Source organism: Phaenicophaeus curvirostris, chromosome 20 (genome assembly GCF_032191515.1).
Source record: "Phaenicophaeus curvirostris isolate KB17595 chromosome 20, BPBGC_Pcur_1.0, whole genome shotgun sequence".
Taxonomy (NCBI): Eukaryota; Metazoa; Chordata; class Aves; order Cuculiformes; family Cuculidae; genus Phaenicophaeus; species Phaenicophaeus curvirostris.
Window position 1 is genome coordinate 7756945 of NC_091411.1, and position 24248 is coordinate 7781192.

Genomic DNA, 24248 nt, shown 5'->3' on the forward strand with positions numbered 1-24248 from the left:
TCCTCCCAATGTCCCATCTCCATCCCATCCCATCCCATCCCATCCCCCTGTATCCCAACCCCTGTATCCCATCCTCATCCTCCCAGTGTCCCATCTCCACCCCGTCCCATCCCATCCCATCCCATTCCATCCTCATTCAATCCCCCCACATCCTATCCCCATCCCATCCCCATCCCATCCTGTCCCGTCTCGTCCCATCCCCCTGTATCCGAACCCCAGTATCCCATCCTCAGCCTCCCAGTGTCCCATCTCTATCCCATCCCATCCCATCCCCCTGTATCCCAACCCCTGTATCCCATCCTCAGCCTCCCAGTATCCCATCTCCATCCCATCCAACCCCCATCCCATCCCATCCCATCGCATCCCCCTGTATCCCATCCTCAGCCTCCCAGTGTCCCATCTCCACCCCATCCCATCCCATCCCATCCTCATTCAATCCCCCCACACCCTATTGCCATCCCATCCCCCTGTATCCCGTCCCCCTGTATCCGAACCCCTGTATCCCATCCTCATCCTCCCAGTGTCCCATCTCCACCCCATCCCATCTCATCCCATCCCATCCTCATTCAATCCCCCCACATCCCATCCCACCCCATCCCATCCCATCCTATCCCCATCCCATCCTCTCCCATCCCCCTGTATCCCAACCCCAGTATCCCATCCTCAGCCTCCCAGTGTCCCATCCCCATCCCATCTCCACCCCATCCCATCCCATCCCATCCCATCCCATCCCATCCCATCCCATCCCATCCCCCTGCATCCCAACCTCTGTACCCCATCCTCATCCTCCTAGTGTCCCCCCGCATCCCATCTCCATCCCACCCCAGCCCCCGTTATCCCATCCCCCCGTATCCCATCCCCATCCCATCCCCCGGTCCCCCCCATCCTCCCGGCGTCCCCCCCCCCCCCCGGTCCCTCCCGCGGGGCGGGGCCGGCTCTGCGCTCCCGGCGCGCTGCGGCCGCTCCCCCCGCTCCTGCTCTCCCTCCTCTTTCTCTCTCCCTCCTCGCTCTCCCTCCGCTCTCTCCCGGTCCCTCCCGGTCCCTCCCGCCCGGGATGCAGCCGGGCCGGGCCCCGCGGCCCCCGCAGTGAGGCCTCCGCGCCGGGGCCGCCGCCGCCATGGGCAAATCCAACAGCAAGTTAAAGCCTGAAGTTGTGGAGGAGCTCACCAGGAAAACCTACTGTGAGTGCCCGGGCACCCGGGATGCGCCGCCGGCCTCCCCCTCCTCTTCCTCCTCATTCTTCTCCTCCTCTTCCTCCTCCTTTTCCTTCTCCGTCTTCCCTTTCTTCTCCTCCGTCTTCCCTTTCTTTTTCTTCTTCCCCTCCTTTCATCCTTCCTCCCTCCTTTCCTCCTTCCCCCCCCCTTTCCTCCTTCCCCCCCCTTCCTCCTTCCCCCCCTTCCTCGTTTTCCCCCTCTCCTTTCCTCCTTTCCCCCCTCCTTTCCCCCTCTCTTTTCCCCCCCTTTCCTCCTTTTTCCCCCTCCTTTCCTCCTTTTTCCCCCTCCTTTCCTCCTTCCCCCCTCCTTTCCTCCTTCCCCCCCTCCTTTCCTCCTTCCCCCCCTCCTTTCCTCCTTCCCCCCCTCCTTTCCTCCTTTCCCCCCTCCTTTCCTCCTTTCCCCCCCTCCTTTCCTCCTTCCCCCCCCCACTTTCCTCCTTCCCCCCCCCTTTCCTCCTTTCCCCCCCCCTCCTTTCCTCCTTTCCCCCCTCCTTTCCCCCCCACCCCCTTTTCTCCTTTTCCTCCTTCCCTCCTCCTTTCCTTCTTCCCCCCCCAGGGCTTTTCCCAGCCTTTGGAGCAGCCAGCCAGGGTTTCTTTGGGCACCAGTACAGCCGCTCCCCAGGCTCCGCTTTGCTTTGTTGCAGGAATTCCGAGACCAGCCTGGGAGGATAAAAAAAAATCCCTGCAAGGCAGCGAGAAGGGGTAGGGAGCAGGAGGAACACACCAAGGAAACGGTTCTCTGTGGCCTGTGTCAAAGCCTTCAGTAACCAGGGGACAAGGGCCGCATCCTGCCCACCCTGAGCGATGCGCTGGCCTTTTCCTGGCCCCCTCCCTCCTGCTCCAGCTTCTGAGCATCCTTTCTCCCTGCTAACCTGCTCCGAGCATCCTTTCTCCCCTCTCCGAGCATCCTTTCTCCCCTCTCCGAGCATCCTTTCTCCCCGCTCCGAGCATCCTTTCTCCCCGCTCCGAGCATCCTCTCTCCCCGCTCTGAGCATCCTCTCTCCCCTCTCCGAGCATCCTCTCTCCCCTGTCCGAGCATCCTCTCTCCCCTCTCCGAGCATCCTCTCTCCCCTCTCCGAGCATCCTCTCTCCCCTCTCCGAGCATCCTTTCTTCCAGGGCTGCTTGGCCCCAGGTTTTTGCTGCCAGGCAGGTGCCCAAGGACTGGCCGTGGTGGTTTTTTTCCCTTTGCTGCTTCCTTAGAATCAGGCATCTTTTCCTTAAAGAGGGAACCAAACCATCTGGGTGAATTTTCAAGTTTGGGTGCGTTAGTTGGAGGGTTTTCCTTTGTTGTTCTGCTTTGAAGCGAAGAGCTTGACACCGAGGAGTTCAGTATTTTCCTATCTCACTATCATTTTATAACCTGATTTTCTATATGGGTGGCTTTCTCCTCTGAACCTCTGCTGTAATCTTATTAACGTGGCTAGTGCCTGAACCAGGCAGTTTTAGCGAAATCAGCGTTGTGTTTTTTTTCCTGAAGGATGCACAAAGGAAACAAAGGCTTTGGTGGTTCAAGTTTACCTCTCCGCTCGCAGGCTGGCGATATCCCCGCTTTGCTTCGTCAGGGAAGCGCTAACGTGCAGCAGACCTGCGAGCTCTCCCCCCGCCGCCGTTGCTGCAGTCCCACGGCAGCGCTTACCCAAAAAGGCAATAGATTAGGATGCAGCGAGTTCTCCCATATGGAGAGGAGGCAATCCTGGTGCATTGCACAACCCTACACGCCGGCTTTGCTCTCTCATCGTGGCCCAGGCAGGAGGAGAGCAGGTTGCGCGGGGCACGTCTGCAGAGCCGAAGCACGAGCGATGGCTGGAGAGGTTGGGGTGTCCCGGTTGGGCTTCCTCGAAGAGAAGAAATAGCGAGAACGTGGTCGTACCGGCTGGGCGCAGACCCGAGCTGGAGCTGAGCTCTGGGTTTTGGTGTCGCTGCAGCTGTGACCCGCGCTGGGCCGGTTATGGCCGTGCTGCAATCGCTCGCTCGGTTTGCAGGCGCCGTGATGATCCGGTCTCAGATGAAGAGGGATCTGGAAAGAGCCAGGCCTGGCTCAGCCTTGTCTGCTGGTGATCTTCAGGGCTTTCTGGACCCCTAGGGTGGTTCCTTTTATGTGCAGGTGCCAACCCCAATGGGGCACATGGGCAGCAATGCCCTGTGTCTTATCAGCCGCCGATACCAAACACAGTGCTGGTGAAAACATTGTCTGCAGGCACTGGGATGTCTGTTTTGCTGAATGAGGCCAGTAGGGCATCATTGCCTTTTGAATCACTTTATTTCCCAACTTTTCCTCCTCTCTCTTTCGGGTTCCTTTCCCTTTCCCCCTCCCACACCCTCTCCAAAAAAGATTCCTTCCTCTGCTTGCTCTCTCGATGAGTTCCAGACCTCGTGTTGTCTCTTTTTTGAGGTGCACCAGACCCGTGTGCCCGTGCAGGTGAGGCAGCTGCCTGCTCAGCCGCGAGGTGGGGTGGCTGGTGGCCTTTCCCACATCCAGAGCCCGGCGCAGCATCCCAACCTGCCCCAGCAGCGTGCGGCCAGCGGTGCGCTGCCTGTCAAGGAGAGCCGTCCTTAATACCAGGCTCTGTTTGTTGAGCTCTGCTCGTTCCACCTCCCGTCTCTGGGATTAATTACTTTTTGCAGAGCGTTTCTGCCCCTTTTCTGCAGCTGTCAAGGCAGGCGCACATTCCGTCGTCTGGCGAAACGCTTCACAGGGCCCTCCCGGGCATGTTTGAGAGCCTCTGATTTATCTTCTGACCCTGGGAGATTGGAAAGATATTCACTTATTTCTGCATTTTGAGAGAGGAGATGGAGGTGGGAGTGCAGGGTTGCGTGGAGAGCAGTGGGAGGGACTGATCCGGATGCTTGTGCTAGTGGACTGGCTTGAGCAGGGGGCAGTGGTGCCCCCAAATCCATGGCACGCTCAGGAATTTCTCGGGATCTGTGTGGGAAAGGTTTTACACCACAGCACGGAGGTATTCCGGCACTCCATAGCACTGTGACTTGGAGCAACTGGATCCAGTGGGAGGTGTCCTTGCCCATGGCACGGGTTGGAACTGGATGGGCTTTGAGGTCCCTTCCAACCCAAACCATTCTATGATTCCGTGATTCTCTAATTCTGGCAGGCCGGAAAGGGCACCACGTGCCAGGGATGCTCTTGAAGGATGGACATAGGTCCATGGCACGTGGTGCCCTTTCCACATGCTGGCTGCCTTGTTACCGAGCGGGCACTGGCCCTGCCTCATGCCTGCTGCTGTTTCTGCTGCTGTTACAGCACATCTGGGCAGATGTTTCCAGGAGCTCGTTACTGGCAGCTAATGAAGAGGACCTACTTTTTTCCCTGGGGAGGTTCCTCTGGCCGCTTGAGCTGTGGCTGCTGTACGTGAAGGGTTTCTCCCATGATGGGATTTCCTTCCATTCCATTTCCTATTTGTGCAATTTCCAAACAAAACGAAGCAAATAACAAAGAAAACCCCTTCTCGCTTCTGCAGGATCAGAGGGGTGGGGAGATGTCCCCCCCTCTCCCTGCCCCATGTGGCTTTTCTGCAGATTCATCTCATCTTGGGGACACAGGGGACCTGCAGCCCGTGCTGTGTCACCTCTTCCAATGCCTGGTGGCTTCTTGCATGCCCTGGTCACTGTCCCTTGTCCCTGCTGGTCTCTCCATCTCCTGTTTGTGGCATTTCTCTGGCTGTGGCTTGGTTGCAGCAGTCGTGGAGCAAGCAGGAGGTGGAAGCAGCCCAGGAGAGGAGCGTGGGACCAGGGCAATTGCAGGCGTGGTGGTCTTGCCAGGGATGCTGCAGGGTTGCCGTCAGCCGCCTCCATGAGATGAATTATTTTACTGTGGATATTCAGAACAGGTTGTCTTGGGCCCCGCTGGGAACTGGACACGGAAGGGCAGGAGCCTGGAAAACCTTGTCTTTTTGGCTTCCCTCTCCGCTCCGCTCCTGATTTACAGTGCCGAGGGCCAGATATTAATGATACTTGGATGTCTAAAGGTGCAGAAGGACACCTGAGGGCTTCTTCCAAGTTCTGGCTGCTCAAGTCCTGTTCATTTGGACCCATCACCGTGTGCCTTTGAGCATCTCCAGCACCTGAATGCCCAGGAATGTCTTGCAGCGCAAAGCTCCTTGTTCTGCTGGGCACTGGCCGGGGGAGCCCGGCTGTGGGGTGAGGGTTTAACCTTCCTCAGAGCCTGTAGGAGCGTGTGGGAGAAGCCAACGCTGAGTGATAATAATAATAATAATAATGAATAATAAATTATGTAATTCTTTGTACTTCCATAGAGCCTTTCATCCAGAAGTTCTTAAAGTGCTTTATAATCATTAATTTATTAATTCTCCTGATGCCTCATTGAGGTAGCTCAGAGATGCAGTTTGGCCACTGGGTGTTTTGTCCCAAGAGGTGCTAATGCCCAAGACTTGAAGGAACCACCGTCCTCCCTGGATTGCATCTCCTGGCCCTTCTTTGCAAGGATTTAAGCCTGGGCTTAGCCTGGACCAGGTGCTTGCAGCTCAGCACCACAGTGGGATTTGGGATTTTCCTAAGAGCCTTGCGGGGCTGCACTCGAAGGGTTCTGCTAAGCTGCAGATTTACTGCTCCCTGCAGCCTGTGTAGAGTTGTGTAAAGTGCACTTGGAAGTTGTGGGTGCAGGATACGTGTGGTGGAAATGGCTTGATGCGGGCTCCTGGCAGAGAAATTGGGAAAGAAATGCAGTGCTGAGCATCTCTACTTGGTTGCCTGTCCCAGGCCAGCCCAGCCACAGCATTGGCAACCTTTAAAATTACGAAACCGGCTTAAAAATTTGAGGTTATTTCAGAAAAGCTGCGTTTTCTTATTTTGGGGGGATATTAGATTCCAGCATTCACTTTTCATAACTATTTCCCACGTCCCGACTCCTAAAACTGTATTTTTTTTCAATGCTAGCTGCAATAGCTGTGCAATCCGGCATACTTGAAGCCGTGTAGGAGCAGCAGCATCGCTGCCTGAACCAGATACAGGGTCAGGATGACGGTCCTGATGCTCCAGAGGCTCCAGGAGAGGCAAGTGAGCTGCGACGAGGGTGCCAAAACGATCCCTGCGGCGCTGGGAGGCTTGGGCTGCCGAGTGGGCGTGGGGAGAGGAAGATGCTCTTTTCTCCAGAACCGCATCCCACCCACTGTGATCTATTTTGTGGATTTTCAACTCACTCTGGCATCATCTTTTTTTCTGCTCTTTTACAATAAGCCGCGAAATTGGCTCTGTTGCTCCACAGTAATGCCTCGAATTAATGGGCATAAGTTTAAGAGCAAACTACTAATGTAGTTACGGGCTCTGTGGCAGCGGGTGGAATTCTGTGGGAAAGGAAAGAAAATTATCCAATTACAGCTATTTTCAGCCAGGAAAAGGGGTTAATTCCTTGTTGAGGGCACTGGGATGGGGCTTTGCTCCATGGTGCCACCCCGGTGGTGGGAAAATGTGCTGGCCAGGGCGGTGGCAGGAGCAGAGGAGGGACCTTGATCCCCAACGCTGGTTTATTTTTAGCCTCGGAAGCGTTTGGCCCTGGTCGCTGGGTTTCTCTGCCAGGTTGGTTCGTGTTGAAATCTTTCCTGTTGCTCATCCAGCAGAAAGCGGCCGTAAACTGGCCAGGTGGTTATGCACCCGTTATCCCTCGGGGCAGGCGATGGGTGAAATTCCTGAGGCTCAGAGCCCCGAAGCCGGGCTGAAATGCTCCTGCTCACCGCCGCAGCACTGGCCCCGTTCCTCTCAGCTCCTCTCAACCCTACCTGCACCTATTTTGGGGGCTGCTGGCACGGTTATGGGCAGAGAGCTGGGGGTCAGGATCCCACCAAGGGACTCAGGGCACCGGGGTGCCAAGGTGGGTGCTCACCTGGTGCGGGAAACCGAGGCAGAGGTGCTGCTGGCTGCTTGGTGAGCGTGCCTGCCTGCTCCCAGCGTGCCAGGTCCTGCACCGGGGGCACAACAACCCTGAGCAGCTACAGACTAGGAGAAGCCTGGCTGGAAACTGCCTGGAGGAGAGGGACCTGGGGGTGTTGGTTGACAGCGACTGAACAGGAGCCAGCAGTGGCCCAGGTGGCCAAGAAGGCCAATGGCATCTTGGCTTGGATCAGAAACGGCGTGACCAGCAGATCCAGGGAGGTTCTTCTCCCTCTGGACTCGGCACTGGTGAGACCGCTCCTCGAATCCTGTGTTCTGTTCTGGGCCCCTCACCACAAGAAGGATGTTGAGGCTCTGGAGCGAGTCCAGAGAAGAGCAACGAGGCTGGTGAGGGGGCTGGAGAACAGGCCTTATGAGGAACGGCTGAGAGAGCTGGGGGTGTTTAGCCTGGAGAAGAGGAGGCTGAGGGGAGACCTCATTGCTCTTTCCAACTCCCTGAAAGGAGGTTGCGGAGAGGAGGGAGCTGGGCTCTTCTCCCAAGTGACAGGGGACAGGACGAGAGGGAATGGCCTCAAGCTCCACCAGGGGAGGTTCAGGCTGGACATTAGGAAAAAATTTTTCATGGAAAGGGTCATTGGGCACTGGCAGAGGCTGCCCAGGGAGGGGGTTGAGTCACCTTCCCTGGAGGGGTTTAAGGGACGGGTGGACAAGGTGCTGAGGGACATGGTTTAGTGTTTGATAGGAATGGTTGGACTCAATGATCCGGTGGGTCTCTTCCAACCTGGTGATTCTATGATTCTATGATTCTAATAGTGTTTGCAGGAGTCCAAAAGGCAAGTTTTATGGGGAGGAGGAGAGCACCTGCCCAAGCGTCCTTGAGATGCGCTGAAGAGAGGGGAGCAGAGTGGGTTTGCTGTCTCCTGCCGTCCAGGGAGCCCTGATGGGCAGGGTGCATTGGAGTGCTGGCTTTTGTTTGGGGCCTGGTTTTACTACAGCTGCCACTTTCCAGAGTTGTGAAGGTGGCAGCTGTGATGCAGGTTCACTGTGAGCTCAACGGGGACCTGACGTGCTGTGCCTGGAGGGTTGTGATGGTCTGGAGACATCTCCAGCCCTTCCCCAAGGACACCCCGACCTGCTCCCAGTGTCCAGGTAACCCATGTGCACATGGACCTGATGCTTTGCAGGTAGATGCAGGTGAAGCAAGTTTTGGGGTGCCCTTGTGGTCCCTAGGAGGTGCTTGCAGGTGCTGGATGGGAATGGGGAAGACGTGACCGAGGGCTCTGAGGGCTGTCTCTGCGGCAGAGCGGAGCAGCCGTCCCTGCCGGCCGTGCTTGCAGTGTCTGCTGCTGCTCCAGCATCAGTAGAATCACATTTCATTTATCCCCTGACATGTTAATGGATCTGCTTAACCACTCTCCTGACCTTTGCTGCTGCCGCTATAATTAAGGTTGTGAAACAAGAAGCTCTGAAGGCATCAAAGGAAATGGCTGCTTCGGGGAGGAGCCCGCAGATGTGTTTGCTCTGTTATCGGGGTGACATTTGTGGGGTCGCTTTGTTCCTTCCTTGTCTTCCCAAATCTTCTAGGGAGCCAGACAGGAACGGGCCCCAAGGTCCGTGCCCTGCACCTCTGCCTGCTTGAGCTGAGGATAGGGTGGATGCTCAGCCCCAGGGCATGGTGTGTGTTGCTCCCATCACCACTGCTGCTGGGGATTCCCATCGCTCCCCATGCCTCTTGCCTATTTTCCTCCCTTCAAGGCATGTTTTTTGGTTTCTATGTGGAAGGAGGGCTGCTTGTGCTTCCTCCATCTGTGTTTCTCCAGCCTTTCCTGATGTAAGACTGGACTTTGTGGAGATGCCCTGGGTGTCTGCGTTTCCTCCTATGAAGGTGTGGTTGTTTGGTGCTTCGTGAGCCCTCGACACAACCTCATCCCTGCCCATGAGACAGGGAGGGAGCGTAAGCTTTGCTCTGTAGCATCCTCCTGACCTTCTGGTGGCTAAGTCACAGAGACTTCCCTTCCCCTGCCCGCACTGGCTCCAGAGGAGAGGTTTCTCCTCTGCTTGGGGCAGAATCCATGGCTCCATGGGTTGGGGCCAGCACCTTGAAGCCCCAAGCCCTGCTGAAATCCTTGTAGCCAAGGGGAAGCTGGAGTAGGGGGGCTGCTCTGTCCTGGCAGCACTGGAGATGCTCTCCCCGGCGTGGGGCATCGCTCTGTTGGCTTGTGGGGAAGCCAGGATTAAAAGCAGCCCGGGACAGACCTGCCGCAGCCACCGGCTCCTGCTGTGGGCGTGTTTCAGTCTGATTCATTAATTCCCAAACGAAGACACCGTCCTTGGCCCTTCCTGTGCTGCCTTTGCTGCGAAGAGCGACTGCTGCTTTTTTTCCCCGAACCCGATTTCCGAAGCCTAATGTCGGGTCCTTAAATATTTAATAAAGCCTAAAAAGGATTTTAACTGCATATTGGCTTTCGTGTTGGTACCAGCCCCGGGGGAGATGAGAACAGGGCTGCTCATGGACCTGTTTATCCAGTCTGGGAGCGAGACAGACCACTAATGGCAACCACCGATGAGAAGAGTGCCAAACGCACACGCAGTTCTCTCGGCATATTGCTTCGTGTCTCAGCAGTAACAAATGACACCAATAACAGCATCGGGCTTCTGCTCCGGATGTCTTGGAAGCTCCCAGACCCGCTGTGATGCTGGTGATGTCTGTGGCTGATGGGGAGAGAAACTAAATTGGCCAAGTCCATGGGGAGATGGGCAAGCTGGGCTGGGGACGTCCTGCTCCAACAGGTAGGCAGCTCCGGCTGTGTCGGCGCCCGTGTGATGAGGCTGCTCTAATATCCCTTTGCGATGGGATGTCGCAGGGATGAGTACCTGTATGGGGATGAGCTTGGCATGGGGACAGCCCTGATGCGTGCGTGATGCGCCTGGGAGTGGGGACTGGGCACCGCTGGGGTGCGCGGGTTGAGATGGGGTACGGTGGTTTGGCCAAGCTGCTGTGGATCATCTCTGGGAGCCAAAGAAAATGTCATCGGCAGGTTCTCGCCGTGCTTATTTCCATGGGGGTGACCCCAGTGCCACAGTCAGGTTTTGCTGGGGTTGTATTTGTATTATTCTTCCCCTAACCTACTCTGTGCCAGCCGAAGAGCTGGAGTGGGCAGGCTGGTAGCCCCAAGCTGGGACCGCGCTCTGATGAGGACACGAGGACTGCGAGCTCTGTAATGCTTAGCCAGGACACCGGTTATGTATTTAAACCTGCATTTTAATGAGACTGAGTCACCAGGGTCAAACAAACCCAAATGTCTTAAGCGCTGGCGTGCAGCAGATCTTAAAAGTTACCGTCATCGAATGGGGATCCAACTGAGCTCCAGGATACCCTGTGCTGCACCAGCAGATGCTGCCCCTTCCCATTTTTGGGGCTGGATGGAGCCCCACAACTACTGCTCTTGGTGCCTCCAACAGCCTGAGCTGGTGCTGTGTTCTTGGCTACGTGTTTTGTAGGGACAAGGCCTGAAATTGGTAATAACCGTTCCGATTACGATGCAGTTACCCCTGGGTAACCCACTCTGCAGGGCTGGGGGCTGGCGCTGGGGATAGGTCTGTCTACAATCCAGTGGGAGGTGTCCCTGCCCATGGAAGGGGAGCTGGATGGTCTTCAAGGTCCCTTCTAACCCGAATCATTCTGTGATGACTGCCGGGACCTTCTCAGATCTATATTTGCAGGAGCAGGGTGTGAAGTGTGCACCAAGTATGCGTTCAGACTGCCGTACTGTGAGCTCTGGGGTTGGTCCCTGGGCACCACGGGCTCGTTCTGAGGTGGGAGTTTGTCCCAGCTTTGATGCTGACCCTCGAATCTGTGTCCTGGAGGCAAGGAGTGAAATCCAAACGAGTGCTTGCATGCGCTGCTGAGCCCCGTTGCCTGCTCGGAGGGGAGAGTTCGTAATGTAACGGGTGAATATTAACACTGTGATGATGTTGAAAGGGGAATCGGTGACGGGTTTCTGTGCAGACAGTTCTTAAATATGTGTTTTGCAGAGGCAAGGGGTGGAGTGTGTTGGGCATAAATTGCAGGGTGTGCGGGGTTAGCCCTGGCACACGGTGGTGTTTACGCATGAGGGGCTGATTAGCTCCTGCATCAGCACCCCAGTCCTTTCTGCATCAGCACCCAATAAGTTCACGCATGAGCATCCAATTAAAACAGACCCAAGTGTGCAATTAATTTACCTGTGAGTGTCCGGTTGCTTTATGCGTGGGTGCCCATTTAATTTCCATTGGTCCATGCGTGAGCACCCTGTTGTTTAATGCATAGGTGCCCCTTTAATTGGTGCATGTGCCCCTAATCAGTCCCTGCCGGAGTGTCTGATTAATTTATGCATGAGCACCTGATCTGTTCACACCTGAGCACTCAATTAGTGCACAGTTAGTGTGTTGCCAACTAATTGCACTAATTTACACCTGAATGCCCAATTAGTTCATGCAGGAATGCTCAATTAGTCCATGCATGAGTGCCCAATAAAGTCACGAGTGCCCAAATAACTCATGCATGAGCACCCTGACAGCTCATGCATGAGCACCCTGTTCATTCATGCATGAGCAGCTGATGAAATCATGCGTGAACACCCAATTAGTCCACCCAGGAGCACCCAAATAATTTATGCATGAGTGCCCAATTAGTCCATGCACCATCGCCTAATTCATTTTTGCGTGAGTGCCCATCTAGCTCAGGAGTGGGTGCCCACTTGGTGCAGGCGTGAGCCCCAGTGAGGGGCTTGTGCTTGGTCCCATGGACCAGGATGCGTGGGGAGCTGTGGGGACCCTGGGAAGGAGCCGCTGCAGCGATGCCCTGGGGAGATAAATGCCACCAGGGCATGGTGTTGCCAAACTAGTCACCCGTGGCATGGTGACGGAGCTGCAGGAGTGCCCTGCAGCAGCTGCGGAACCGCTCTGTGGCTGGAAATAATTAACGCTGGTTTCCTTGATAAGGCAGTGGTGCTGTGGTTGGAGCAAGGGGGGATGTGCTTGGTGGAGACTTTGCTGGCTGCTGCATGAGACCAGTGCTTGCAGAGCCTTTCAGGAGCCCGAACCCACATGAGGACAGACCTGTGCCTTGGGTAAGGCTGAGTGTAAGCCGCTCAACATCCAGCCCTGCGGCTGTAGCTAACCCTCTGCCCTTGTGCAGACAGGGGAGGAGGTGGCTACAGAATGGGAGGGCAGCACAAAAAAAAAGCCCTGTGGGGCTGGCGATGTCACTTCATGCATCCCATCATGGCCAGGGGTCCCCAAACTGGCCAGGACACCTCTCCCGCACTCCTTGGTGCCACCCTGTCCCTGCCGTGGTCCAGTGAGCAACAAACTCCCTGGTGGGCAGGGCAAGGGATGGGGATTCGCAAACCCGGGTCCCTCCTCTTCTCTCTGCCTGGCAAACACAAATTAACGGGCTTGAGCACTGATTAACCAGAGCTGTTTCTTGCTGCAGTGGCAGCTGGGTGGTGGGAAGAGAGGGGGCAACGCGAAGGGCGGGTGGTGATGGAGCTGTCAGTCCTCGCCTGTGCCGCTGGGGATTGATGGAAGGCTGGGGGCAGGCAGTTGGGTTTTTTGGGTGCTGGTAGCTGGAAGGAGGAGGCTGGGGGGCTGCTTGAACCCCCTCTTAAGGCAGTTTTCGCTCCTGCGCACTGTGTGGGACGTGTGGCTGAAACCCTCCTCCCAGTTGAGGTGGGATTGGGGATGGAGCCGCGACTTGGCTGGGTCGGGTAGCCCCCGTGCTGCTCTGTGCCAGCTGCCTGCTCCTGCCCGAGGTGTGAGCCCTGCGCTCAGCGTTGCCTTGTTCTCAGCGTTGCCCTGCGCTTTGCTAGGAGCAACCGAAACAAAGATGCTGCCGTGTGGCATCGTACAAACGGGAGGGCGTCTGCGGTGCGTCGCCGGGGCTCCCGGCTTGGCGATGCCTCTTCCAGCGTTGCGGTTCATAACAAATGCTAATATCTTCCCTTTATTTAGCACCTTTCATCCCCAAGGATGCCGGGCCACGCTGCATCCACTAACAAGCTGCTACGTGCGCTATTTATAGCCATCTCCACGGCGGCTGCGGAACGGCGATCCCTGCGGACCAGGACACGGTGGCCGAGCCCAACCGCAGCCCAGGCTGGGCAGGGGCACAGGGAGAGAGCCAGCCCTGTTCTGGTGGGATGCTGCAATGGGGCCGTTGCGGGTCATCCCCGTGTCCTTGAGCGCTCGGGGTCAAACCTGGCTGGGGTTTCTATCGCTGCAAATTGATTTGCATCAGCTCAGCATCGCGCCGTAATCAATGCCTGGGGAGGGAAATGCAGCAGCCGCCGTCGCGTGGGTACTTTCGGTGAGCTCGGCTGGGCTCTGCATGCCAGGGAGCCGCAGAGGATGGGTTGCAGAGAGCAGAAAGACAACCTTGTCCTTGCCTGTGTCCCCTGTCCTCAGCCCCAGGATGGGTGGGTCAGCCTGGCCAGTGTCCCCAAGGCTTCCCTGGCTCTGGGTATCTGCTTTGGGGACAGGCATTAACATCATTAATCACTGCTGCTTGGTCCCAGCGAGATTGGAGCAGCTGGAAAGCAGCAGCTGTGAAGTTGTCATCTGTCTTGGATCCAGAATTGCAGATCTGGGGAGGGAGGCAGGTACCCGCTCAGCCCCAGCTTGCCCTGCCGCAGCGATGCTGGGCTTGGGGCCAGGGTGTTTCCCTGCGCTGGGAGCGCTCTGGCTCAGGGAGAGACAAGATTTTGTGGCAGCAGAGGGATGTTTTTTCAAAAGCTGCGAGGTAGGGCTCTGTTCCTACCCCAGGGCAAACCCTGCAGCTTCCCCTCACACCCAGGGCAGGAGGAAGGGTACTGGTACCAGTGCTCTGGAGGAGGGATGGGGCTTTGCATGGCTCTGGTCCAGGGATGCACAGAGACAAATCCCACTTTATGTGGCCCTGTAGCATTTTTGGGCTTGCACCTGAACATTCACTTCCACTGGAAGAGCCTCTTGTGGGAGCAATACGCATCCTTCCTGCGGGCACGAGGGGAGCTGGCTCCATCCCTCTCCTCCTGCATTGTTAGCAGCATTTCTCTGTACTAAAAAAAGCACAGATTTCTTAATTGTTTCCTGCTGGAGTTGAAAGGCAGCTCCCAGGCCCGAAATAGCACGCTGGGGGAAACACAGGCGGATGAGAGAGAGCAAGCAAGAGGTAATTTGCCCAGGGGAAGCAGGACTGAGCCCCAACTGCAGCCCTAGGAGGCTGCTATTGCCCCTTTCTCTTGGAAGTCGTGCTGCTCACCACCCTCCTCCTCCCACTCACCTTCATTGATACCTGCAGGTGATCAGGGCTGCAGAGCTCGTACCTGGGGCATCCCACTCCTGAGCATCCTCGGGGTGGGGAGGTCCTGGCTCTTATCTCCGTGCTTGTGGGGAATGGTGTGGGGAAGCCTGTTTCTGTTAGAGACATCGCTCAGCACCTTGGTTTTGGAAGGATCCTTCTGTGCAACCGGTTCTTTTTGGGATGCAGATCCTCTGGGAGCAGCACAACTGTTGTTTTTCCCTGCCCCCAGCTCAGCCGTGGGATGCAGCGTGTCATTCCTGGCTCCCTGCTGCCAGGACACCTCTGTCCTTCCCTGTGTCTGCTCTCCTCCTGCCTGACAGCCCTGCCAGAACATCCCTCCAAATCCCTCCTGCGGTGCAGCCGGAGCCCTTGGTGCCCTTCAGCCCAGGTGCTGAGCATCCCTGTACCTCCCTCCCCACCTCCCCAGGTGCTGCTGTCTGTCCACATCCCAGAGTGGCACAGCGGGTGCTGCTGCCCTCCCAGCACGGCTGCTCCTGCCGTGCCCATCGCAGCCCTGTGCCAGCTCCCTGGGGAGGCAGAGGGAGACGCTGCTGGCTTCTCTCCCCCATGCCAAACCCTTTCTTGGGGGGGTCGCTGGCTCGAGCTGGGATGGAGGGACCCCCAGGATGCCAAGGGGCAGGTTGGATGCAGCGATTTCTGCCCATGGGGGTGTGGGAGCCTGCGCGATGGGGAGTGGCGTTTGCCCTCCTGGCCACCCTGCTGCTGCTCCTTGCCAGCCCTCGCCTTCCGAGCCCTGCACCTTCTGCCAGGCACACTATAAATCTTTCTGATGGAAAATTGCTTTCTTTTATTTGCCATCCAAGGTAATTGGCATCTGTTGATGTGTCTTGGGTCTCTATTTTTATCAGCTGTTTGCACATTGACACATCTTCACTCCGCCTCATTATCCCAGGGCGTTTCAGACCTATTGCTTTTTTATTATTATTTAGATGCACGATGCAAAGGAAATGACTAATGAGGCCGTTCCCCCTGCTGGCATCAGGCTCCCCGCTGGCAGGCGTTGCTCTTGCAGTGGGATGCGCAGGGATGGGTGCCAGCCCCCCGCCTCGTTGGGCTCCCTGGCATCCCGCATCCCATGGGAGCCTTTCCTCTGCTGAGAACATTTGCAGTCTCAGCAGCTGTCCCTGGGCGGGGGATACTGGGGGTTGCCAACACTCACCGTTTTCTAGCTTGTCACGTTTTCTGGGGTTCTCTGGAACCCAGTAAAGCTTACCAGGACCCTGGCATGGATGTGATGATGTTTCTCCTTGTAGGACTGAGGCAGCTGGTTCCATGTGTCGGTGTCAGGGCCGAGCAGGTGCCTTCCCCTGCCATCTATCTCCACAGATGTTTCTAGGGATGGTTTTGGCTCTGTAGAGGTGGGAGGGCAGGGCTGGATCCTCTCCAGGCATGAAGCAGCCCAGCCCCTGTGTGGTCCATAGCATCTTGTGGTGACAATCTTGTGCTCCCTGAGCAGGAAGCAAAACATCTTGATGGGCTTCGTGGTTTGAGGGCTGGAGGGACCCCAGAACCTGTGTTCCTGACCGCATCAACTGCCTGGGCTAGCCCAGGATTTGCCTCTAAGGAAGCTACTTGCACGTGTTTAACACACAGTGGTGCCTGGAGCAAGCGAGCCCTAGGGCGTCCTCCCCCAGGGAAATCACTTCTGTGAAGTGCAAACCACCAGCCATCACTGGGAAAGCGCTAAATTCTTTTCTTTTTCTCTTTTCTCCTGTTTTCTCTTGCAGTTACGGAGAAGGAGGTGCAGCAGTGGTGAGTGTCCGGCGTGGCGGCGAGCTGCTGGGGCGCTGGGCTGGGAGCCGGCGGTGCTCAGCATCCCCACCGGCCGTGCACAGCAAGAGGCTCAGGAGGTGTTCTGGGGGTGCAGGTGTTACCTCATGGAGGGGAGACTAGAAAATAGAGAGGGGGTTTCCTGCACACCCCATGCGTGGTGGGGCTCTGCTGCTGCTGCTCTTGGCTGCCTGTGTGGGATGGTGCATCCCTCTCCCTCTCCGCTGGTGGATGAGGGGAGTGGGGATGTGGGGACTGTCCAGTTGTTGGCCGTAGCCCGGGCTGCAGGACACTGGTGCCATCCCAGCGTGTCCCTGTTTCATAGAATCATAGAATCACCAGGTTGGAAAAGACCCATCGGATCGTCAAGTCCAACCATTCCTATCAAACACTAAACCATGTCCCTCAGCACCTCGTCCACCCGTCCCTCAAACCCCTCCAGGGAAGGTGAATCAACCCCCTCCCTGGGCAGCCTCTGCCAGTGCCCAATGACCCTTTCTGTGAAAAATTTTTTCCTAATGTCCAGCCTAAACCTCCCCTGGTGGAGCTTGAGGCCATTCCCTCTCGTCCTGTCCCCTGTCACTTGGGAGAAGAGCCCAGCTCCCTCCTCTCCACACCCTCCTTTCAGGTAGTTGGAGAGAGCAATGAGGTCTCCCCTCAGCCTCCTCTTCTCCAGGCTAAACACCCCCAGCTCTCTCAGCCGTTCCTCATGAGGCCTGTTCTCCAGCCCCTTCCCCAGCTTCGTTGCTCGTTTGCAGTGGGGACCACAGTGGCTGGCAGGGGCTGGGGCTGCAGTGCCTCGCCAGCAGCATCCCCTCACCCCATCCCCTCCACTCTGTTCAACGCCCTAGAAAAGCCACCGTTTCCCTTTCATCTCCCTATCCCACCAGTCAAGGTTTGCTTTCTTTATCTCTTTCTCTCATCCTTCCCCCACCCTCCCTGATGAGTCATAGCTGCAGCAGCGTGAAAAAGATGTCACCGGCACTTCGGTTTCCCACCTCGCCACCCCCTTCCCCTCCTCCTCCAGCCCTTGCCCCGCTGCAACGGGTGCCTGACAGATTTGGGCGACACGTTGCGTAATGTTCCCAACTCCTGCGTGGTCCCAGCACGGTCCCTGTGTCCTCCCCATGCCTGTGGGGCCATCAAGCCTCTTCCTCTGCATCCTCCAGGGTGACAACTTTGCAGCATCCAGGTCCAGAGCTGGGACCGAGGGCTTTTGGGGCTGTTGAGCACTGATGGCCTTTGGGAGATGCTGTTGGCTGTGCCGCCCTGAGGATGCGGTAACCCCGCTGTGCCCCCCAGTTCTTCTGAGCTGGTTTCACTTGAGGTTGTGCAAAAAATGCCATCATGGAGCCTCGGCTGCCCTGGGTGCTTCAGGCACTGTTGGTTTGACCAGGGCACGGCTGCAGCACCCGTGTGCCGAGCAGTGGGTTGCAAACTGCCTGTGGGCTTGTTGCCGATCACAAATCCCTGTTCTGTGGTGGTGCAGCAGCTCTAGGAGAGCTCTGCTGCCTCCCTTCGTGCCGGAGAGCCAGTTGGATGTAGCAGGGCAAACCCACGGTGCTGGAGGGGAAGGGAAGCTCTGGCCCTTGGGTGAAGTTTTCTGTTTGCAGCTTCTTGCTTGGGAGCCGAGTGCGTTCGAAGGTCTGAGGAAGGGATATAAACACTCCGCTGCTGGTCCTGTGAGGGCTTCACAGGGCTGAGCCAGGCACCACCTGCTTGCAGTGTGGCCGTGCTGGCAGGAGATGACTCTCTGCAGAGGACTTCTTATTTCAAAGGAGGTTTGACAGACTGTCCCAGGTGCTCCTGGCTGGGCAGTGGGTCCCCATCCTCTCCCAGGACCTGGACAATGTTCAGCAGGAGCCTGATTGTGGCTTGGTTGCCACCCCGTGGCTGGTGCAGTGTTTAGGAGGTGTCACCAGTGCTGCTCGCTGCTTCTCCAGACTCTTCCACCACCTTCACTGTGGTGCCCACAGGGACCTTGTCCCATGGGGCTGGGAGGTGGCAGTTGAGTGATGGGAGCAAAACAGGGAGCAGCTGGGGATCTTCCCAGCTCCAGCCCCAGGATCCTGGCTCCTCAGGGCTTGGGAGGCTACGTTCAGCGAGGAGACCCACCTGGTGCTTATCCTCTGCCCTTCTTTTCCAGGTACAAGGGCTTTATCAAGGACTGCCCCAGCGGGCAGCTCGATGCCGCTGGTTTCCAGAAGATCTATAAGCAGTTCTTCCCCTTTGGCGACCCAACCAAATTTGCCACCTTTGTTTTCAACGTCTTCGATGAGAACAAAGTAAGTCTGCGAGCTGCTGACGCGATCCTGGTGGGTCGGGGCTGGCTCCGTGGCGATGATGGGTTGGGTTCAGTAACGTGGCTGCGTGGAGCCAGAGGAGCAAAATATTCCAGCGCTTCCTGGGGCGTGAAATTAAAGCGGCGCAGCTGCAGCGAGCGAGCCCCCGTGCTTATTTTAGTCCATGAGAATCACGTGGGAAAAGGCAATGAAGTGGCAGCTGAGAGAGGAAAAATGCGATGTTTCGGAGCCGCTGACGAAAGCCAACGCGTGCGGTGCCCCCCGCGCTCTGGATTCACTCCCGCTAGGATGCTCGCTGGTGGGCTGGGCACAGCTCTTGCTGCTGGAGATAAACCTGTATCACTTCTCCTTCCCCGTTGCTTTTTTGGATGTGCCCCCTAAGAGCACCCAAAGCCACGGACAGGGGGGACTTTGTGGGGCAGGGCTGGTGGCAGCAGCACCCTCACCCCCTCCTTCCTTCCCTCAGGATGGGAGGATCGAGTTTTCCGAGTTCATCCAGGCGCTGTCGGTCACCTCCCGGGGGACGCTGGACGAGAAGCTGAGGTGTAAGTGCTCCCCAAACAATGGGCTCAGCCCCCAGCGCGGCGAGGGGGCCGGGGGATGGCGTGGGGGCTGTCCGGGAGGGTCCCAAGCACCTTGGTGTTGCTTTGGCTTGCAGGGGCATTTAAGCTGTATGACTTGGACAACGACGGGTACATCACGAGGAACGAGATGCTGGACATTGTGGATGCGATTTATCAGATGGTGGTAAGGGATGGGGAGGGGACATGCGGCGAGCAGCCCCTGGGGGTCTCCTCTGGGCTGGAGCCCGGTTCTGAGCCACAGGGGCTTGGGAAGATGCTGAAACACCCCTCGTTCCCTCCGTGGGCTTTTCTGTGGCCGTTGTGGCCAGTGAGGATGGTTCTGGCATGAATGCGGGTCCCCTGCCCCCTGTCCTGATGTGAGGAGGGACAGAGGCAAAGGGTGTGTCCTCGCTTGGGGACACTGTCCAGGCAGCACCCAGCTGGGTGTGTGACTGGGATCCATCCTGCCACCTCAGGGAAACACAGTGGAGCTTCCTGAGGAGGAGAACACGCCTGAAAAGAGGGTGGATCGGATTTTTGCCATGATGGACAAGGTGAGGATGCTTGAGTGTTTTTTTTTACCCTGGGGCCAAGGGATTTAGGAGGGAGTTGTGGGTCCCCTTGCTGCATATTCGCTCTTGTGGGTACCTCTTACTCCTGTGAAAACAAGCTCCCTGCAAGCCCCTGCATCCTTCTGGGATCCCCGTATGCATTTTGGGGTCCCCAACGTGACGTTGCACCCTCTGTGGCATTCCTCTGCCTGCAGGCATGGGTGCTTTGATGGGGAAACTGAGGCTGCGGCGGTGGAGGAGGTCTGGGCGCCTGGGTGGGACGGTGTGGGTGCTGTCAGGTTCCCAGGGTGCTCCGCATCTCCCTTTTTGCAGAACGCGGATGGGAAGCTGACGCTGCAGGAGTTTCAAGAGGGCTCCAAGGCCGATCCCTCCATCGTACAGGCGCTGTCCCTCTACGACGGGCTTGTATAGTCCCGGGGCCGAGCGGCGGTGAGTGCAGTGCAGCGGGACCCGGGGGTGCCCTATCTCCCACCCACCTGATGGCATTCCCACCTTCCCTGGGGCTGGGTGGCTGGTTTTCTTGTGCTGAAGCATCAAACCATGGACACTCCCCCAAAATCTGTTGTGGAGGGGAATGTTTTCCCCATACCAGTGTTTTTTTTCCAGTTCTCCCATCTCACAGCACCCCAGGACCGCAGCCCATGAGGATGCAGGTCAAGTTACCCAGTGAGCAGGTGTTTTCTTGCAGCACAACTCACTCTTTCACCTGCAGATGCGGCTGCAGAGGAGGCAGCTGATGTGCTGGGGGCATAGGGATGCTCCAGAGAGATATTATATTACATGTTTTATTTATGTTATATGTTATTACATTACACCCTGCAGCTGGGAGAGTTTGTCATGGCAGTGTCAGAGACGCTGTGGTTCACAGCATCCCAGGGATGTTGGATCTGAGCACCCGATGCTGTGAGGGGCTATGTAGAGATGGCTTTTGGGGTGCCCAGCCATGTGTGGTGGGTTTTTTTTTAAACCTCGCTAGAGGTTTTAAAAATCATAGAATCACCAGGTTGGAAGAGACCCACTGGATCATCGAGTCCAACCATTCCTATCAAACACTAAACCATGTCCCTCAGTGCCTCGTCCACCGTAGAATCGTAGAATCACCAGGTTGGTGATTGTTTCCAGTTTCACCCTTCCAGCTGCGCTGGTGTCACATGAGATGGTTGCAAGGCTTTCTGCGCATCCTTCTCACCCGGTTTTTCCTTCTCGCCTCCCTCTCCTGCAGATGCCTGGGGGAAGATGCTCTCCGTGCCATCCGACCACCACCGCGCGAAGCTTGCCTGTCCCTCTCGGCCTTCCTTTCTGTTCTGCGAGCAAAGGATGCCCTCGAAGCGCGAGCTCACTCCCCCTCTCTGCACTCTGAACCAGCCGCTGCCATTTGCCAACTTCTGCTTTTTCCAAACAAAAACCCGCGACAGATCCCAGGCTGAGCGGCAGCGAACGCCCGAGACTTCAGGGCCAGGGGACCGCCTCGAGCATCGCCGAAGGCAGAGCCCCCACCCCGGCCTCCTCGCTCCCTTTGCTCCCCCTTTCCTACATTTCATATGGGACTGCGGATGCGTCGCTGTGGTCCTCTCCTGGGAACTGGCCGGCTGGAGACGGAGCCCAAAGGTACCGGGGGGGCCGTGCACCCCGCGGTGCTGCCTGCGTGGGGCGGCCGCGGAGCCGAAGCACCGACGGCGGTTGGGAACGCAGCCCTGGCATCACCTGCGGTATCGCTGGCAGCCCAGCCCGGCTCACTAGGGATATATATTATATTATTATTTTATTTTTGTTGGTGAGACAGTATTGTGCTTTTTCTTTTTTTTTTTTTTTAACTTTTTTTTTTCCTTTGGTGGAAAAAAAAGTGAGGCTTTTTTTTTTTATATGCCTGTCTCGATGAGCGATATCCTTATTTATTTGTTGTAAATGTTGCTGCCGTGTTTAGTCTCTCGTGTGTGTGTCCGACCATCTAGGTGATGATGTGTAAGGTTTACATGCTCGTACACTATTGCGGGGCACCGGGAGCCTGCAATAACAATGAAGCCAAAAATCTGCCTTCCCTTCTCTCCTCCCACCCCTGTATCCCGAGCTCTGTGTGCTGGCTGCTGTTGTGAGGGGATGCTGTAGCTTCCTTTCCTCTTCCCTTTCCTCTGTTCCCTGCGTTTTTCTCTTCACTCTTCCCTTTCTTTGCAAGCTCCGAGTGGACTGAACCCACTCCATCCCTCAGCCAGGCAGGGCAAGGAGACCATCAGACACCAGAACATCTTTATTTCCATTTTGTTTTCCATCTTCTCGCTGCATGAAAAAGTATTAATGGAGCTGAGAGTTGGGGTTTGCTTTAAAGCAGATTCCTTTACTATTTTCTGGTTTGCTGTGACTCAGCCTGTGCTGGGGAAGCAGAGGGGGTGCCTGCAAGGAACGGCTTGCTCCGTCCCCCCATCCCATCTGGAGTGATGAAGCACCTCCTGCCTCGGTCCCTCATCCTGGGTAAGGACAGATTGGCATCTAGTTGGGAGCAAAGTCCAAGACACCTGTGGGACCCCTAAATCTAGCAGGGATGCAAACCCCTCCTGCTTCAATATGATTTGTTCCTGGCCCAGCAACCCCGATGCCGCTCTCCCACCACCCTGGGGGATCACCCTTCTGCTCCTGGTCCAGCTGATGGTGGTGGAATCTTTCCACCCTGCTGTCTGCAGGGATGTTTGCAGCTCCTGTGGCCAAGCCCAGCCAAGGGACTGTCCCCGTGGCAGTGGGAGGTGACATCTGGATGTGGAGGACATTCTCACAGGTGTCCCACGAGGCAGGAGGCGAGACAGTCCCCCAGTGTGGTCTGAATCCTTCCCATGTAGCAGGGACAGACTCTCTGGCCAAGTGATGCTGCAGCTCCACTCCCAGTTTTGGGGCCGTGTGCTGGTGAAACTTTCTGGTGCCCATAAAAAAACCCCACCCTTCCCCGTCCCGAAGAGACCAACCTCACCTCCACGTGCAATATTTCTGCCTCTTCTGTGGTTCCTGCCCCTGAGGAGGCCCACGCTTCATTGTGGGGGCTTCTGGAGATGGTCACCTCGCTTCCTCCCATGGAAACTCCTTTTTCTTGATGCTTTGTGGCCAAAACACAACTCTCTTGGGTAGATCTTTGCAGTGCCTCCAACTTCTCTGCCAGACCCGTTCCTTCCCAGTGCCAATTGATGTTGCCAATGAATGTGATACTGCTGATAAATGATGGACCCCGTGGAATTTGACTGAATTCCCAGGCAGAAGCAAACCTCATTTGCTTTGACACCTTCCTCTGAACGGCTTTTAGTTTTTGGAGGACCTGCCATGCCTTGAGCTCCACCAACGCTCACTGATGTCGCACCAGGGAAGCAGCTCTGCGAAGGGTCTGTGGTCACTGTCGTGGGTGGGATGAGGAACCAGCATCAGCCTGGGAGAGCTTCACACCCCAGAAACACCAAAATTCAGTGTCTGCAAGGCCAGTGCTGCCGTCGCTACCAGCAACCTCCTGCTGCTGCGACTGCTGGCAGGCTCGGGGATGGAGCCCAATGCCTCGTCCTCCCTCGCCCCTTGTTAAATATTTGCACATTAAAATATAAAGAAAGAGCGAAAAGGAACAAAGGTTTTCACCTGCATTCGAAAGCTCCGCGCTGGCTGACAAGGATTGTGTTGGTTTGGTGGCGACAGTGAGTTTTCTCGGGCAGAGACCCCTCCTGCAGGGTCAAGGGTGGCTCTTGTCCGTGGGGTCTGTCCTGCCCCACTCTTGTCATGCTGAGCATCCACGAGTAAATCATTTTGGTGCCAGTATTCCCCCTCGCCTGCAGATTCGGGACCCTGACTTGGATGCTTCCAATCTCACTGTGGGGAGCATCGAGGGCTCCTGATTCGTCCTGAGCATCACCAGGATCTGAAGCTTCTCGGTACTGCTGACAATAAGGCTTAATGCATCTCACGCTTGGAAATGTTGGCCTTAACCTCCTCGTGCCTCAGTTTCCCCATCAGTGAAATGGCCTGGTGAGCCATCCCCCTTCTGGAGAGCGATTTGGTACTTGTGCCCAGGGTGCTGGATACGGCTCGCAGCTGCGAACAGGCGGGTTTAGCAGGACCGGCTGAACATCAGGAACATGCGGAGCACCAGGAGCAGGGCGTGAGCTGCTGGAGCGAGTTTTACATCACTGAACAACTCGTTTCGGTCTTCTTTTAACACCTGCTCATCATTGAAAGGGAACAGCTGACAAGACCTGAATTGTTTCTGTTTATACTTGGGTTCCTGATGCCTGCCTGGAATAAAGCCCTGGTGATGGGAAGGGGAGCCAGGCAGAGGCAAGGGTCCAGCCCCGGTGACTCCAGCGTGTCCCTACGACTCTCATCTGTCCCCGTCCGCGTTGCCCCGTTGAAATGCAGTGTCTGTGTTCTCCTTTCTTTTGGTTTTTCTGTTCGTGCGCTGACTGTTGCTGCTTCGTAACTGTCTTTCCTTGAGCTCTGGGGCCAGGCTGGGCTGAGCTGTTTCCCCCAGAGAGCAAGGATGTGGGAGAAAGCTCTGGGGGTGCAGATCCCCCCTGACTTTCTCATCCCGGCACAAACCAGAACTGGAGAGAGAGAAGCAAAGTGAGCTTTTGCTGTGGAGCAGCCCTTTAATTGCGGTTATT

General features: G+C 56.5%; 1 protein-coding gene across 1 annotated transcript; it reads left to right on the top strand.

Moving 5' to 3' along the window:
* The first annotated feature begins 1058 nt into the window (after positions 1–1058).
* On the top strand, positions 1059–22060 carry NCS1 (neuronal calcium sensor 1). The gene is made up of 8 exons (XM_069873240.1): positions 1059–1181; positions 16146–16170; positions 18335–18473; positions 18958–19036; positions 19150–19238; positions 19531–19608; positions 19939–20055; positions 20849–22060. Exons 1-7 carry the CDS (start codon positions 1118–1120, stop codon positions 20035–20037), a joined length of 573 nt encoding a protein of 190 aa, XP_069729341.1. The 5' UTR covers positions 1059–1117; the 3' UTR covers positions 20038–20055; positions 20849–22060.
* Positions 22061–24248: the final 2188 nt, after the last annotated feature.

What these genes read in the sequence shown, in the direction of transcription:
- NCS1 (XM_069873240.1), top strand. Translation starts at nt 1,118, where the DNA reads ATGGGCAAATCCAACAGCAAGTTAAAGCCTGAAGTTGTGGAGGAGCTC. An exon ending in GCTGGACGAGAAGCTGAGGT is followed by an intron (nt 19,037 to 19,149) that starts GTAAGTGCTCCC and finishes TTTGGCTTGCAG; the next exon opens with GGGCATTTAAGCTGTATGAC. An exon ending in ATGCGATTTATCAGATGGTG is followed by an intron (nt 19,239 to 19,530) that starts GTAAGGGATGGG and finishes CTGCCACCTCAG; the next exon opens with GGAAACACAGTGGAGCTTCC.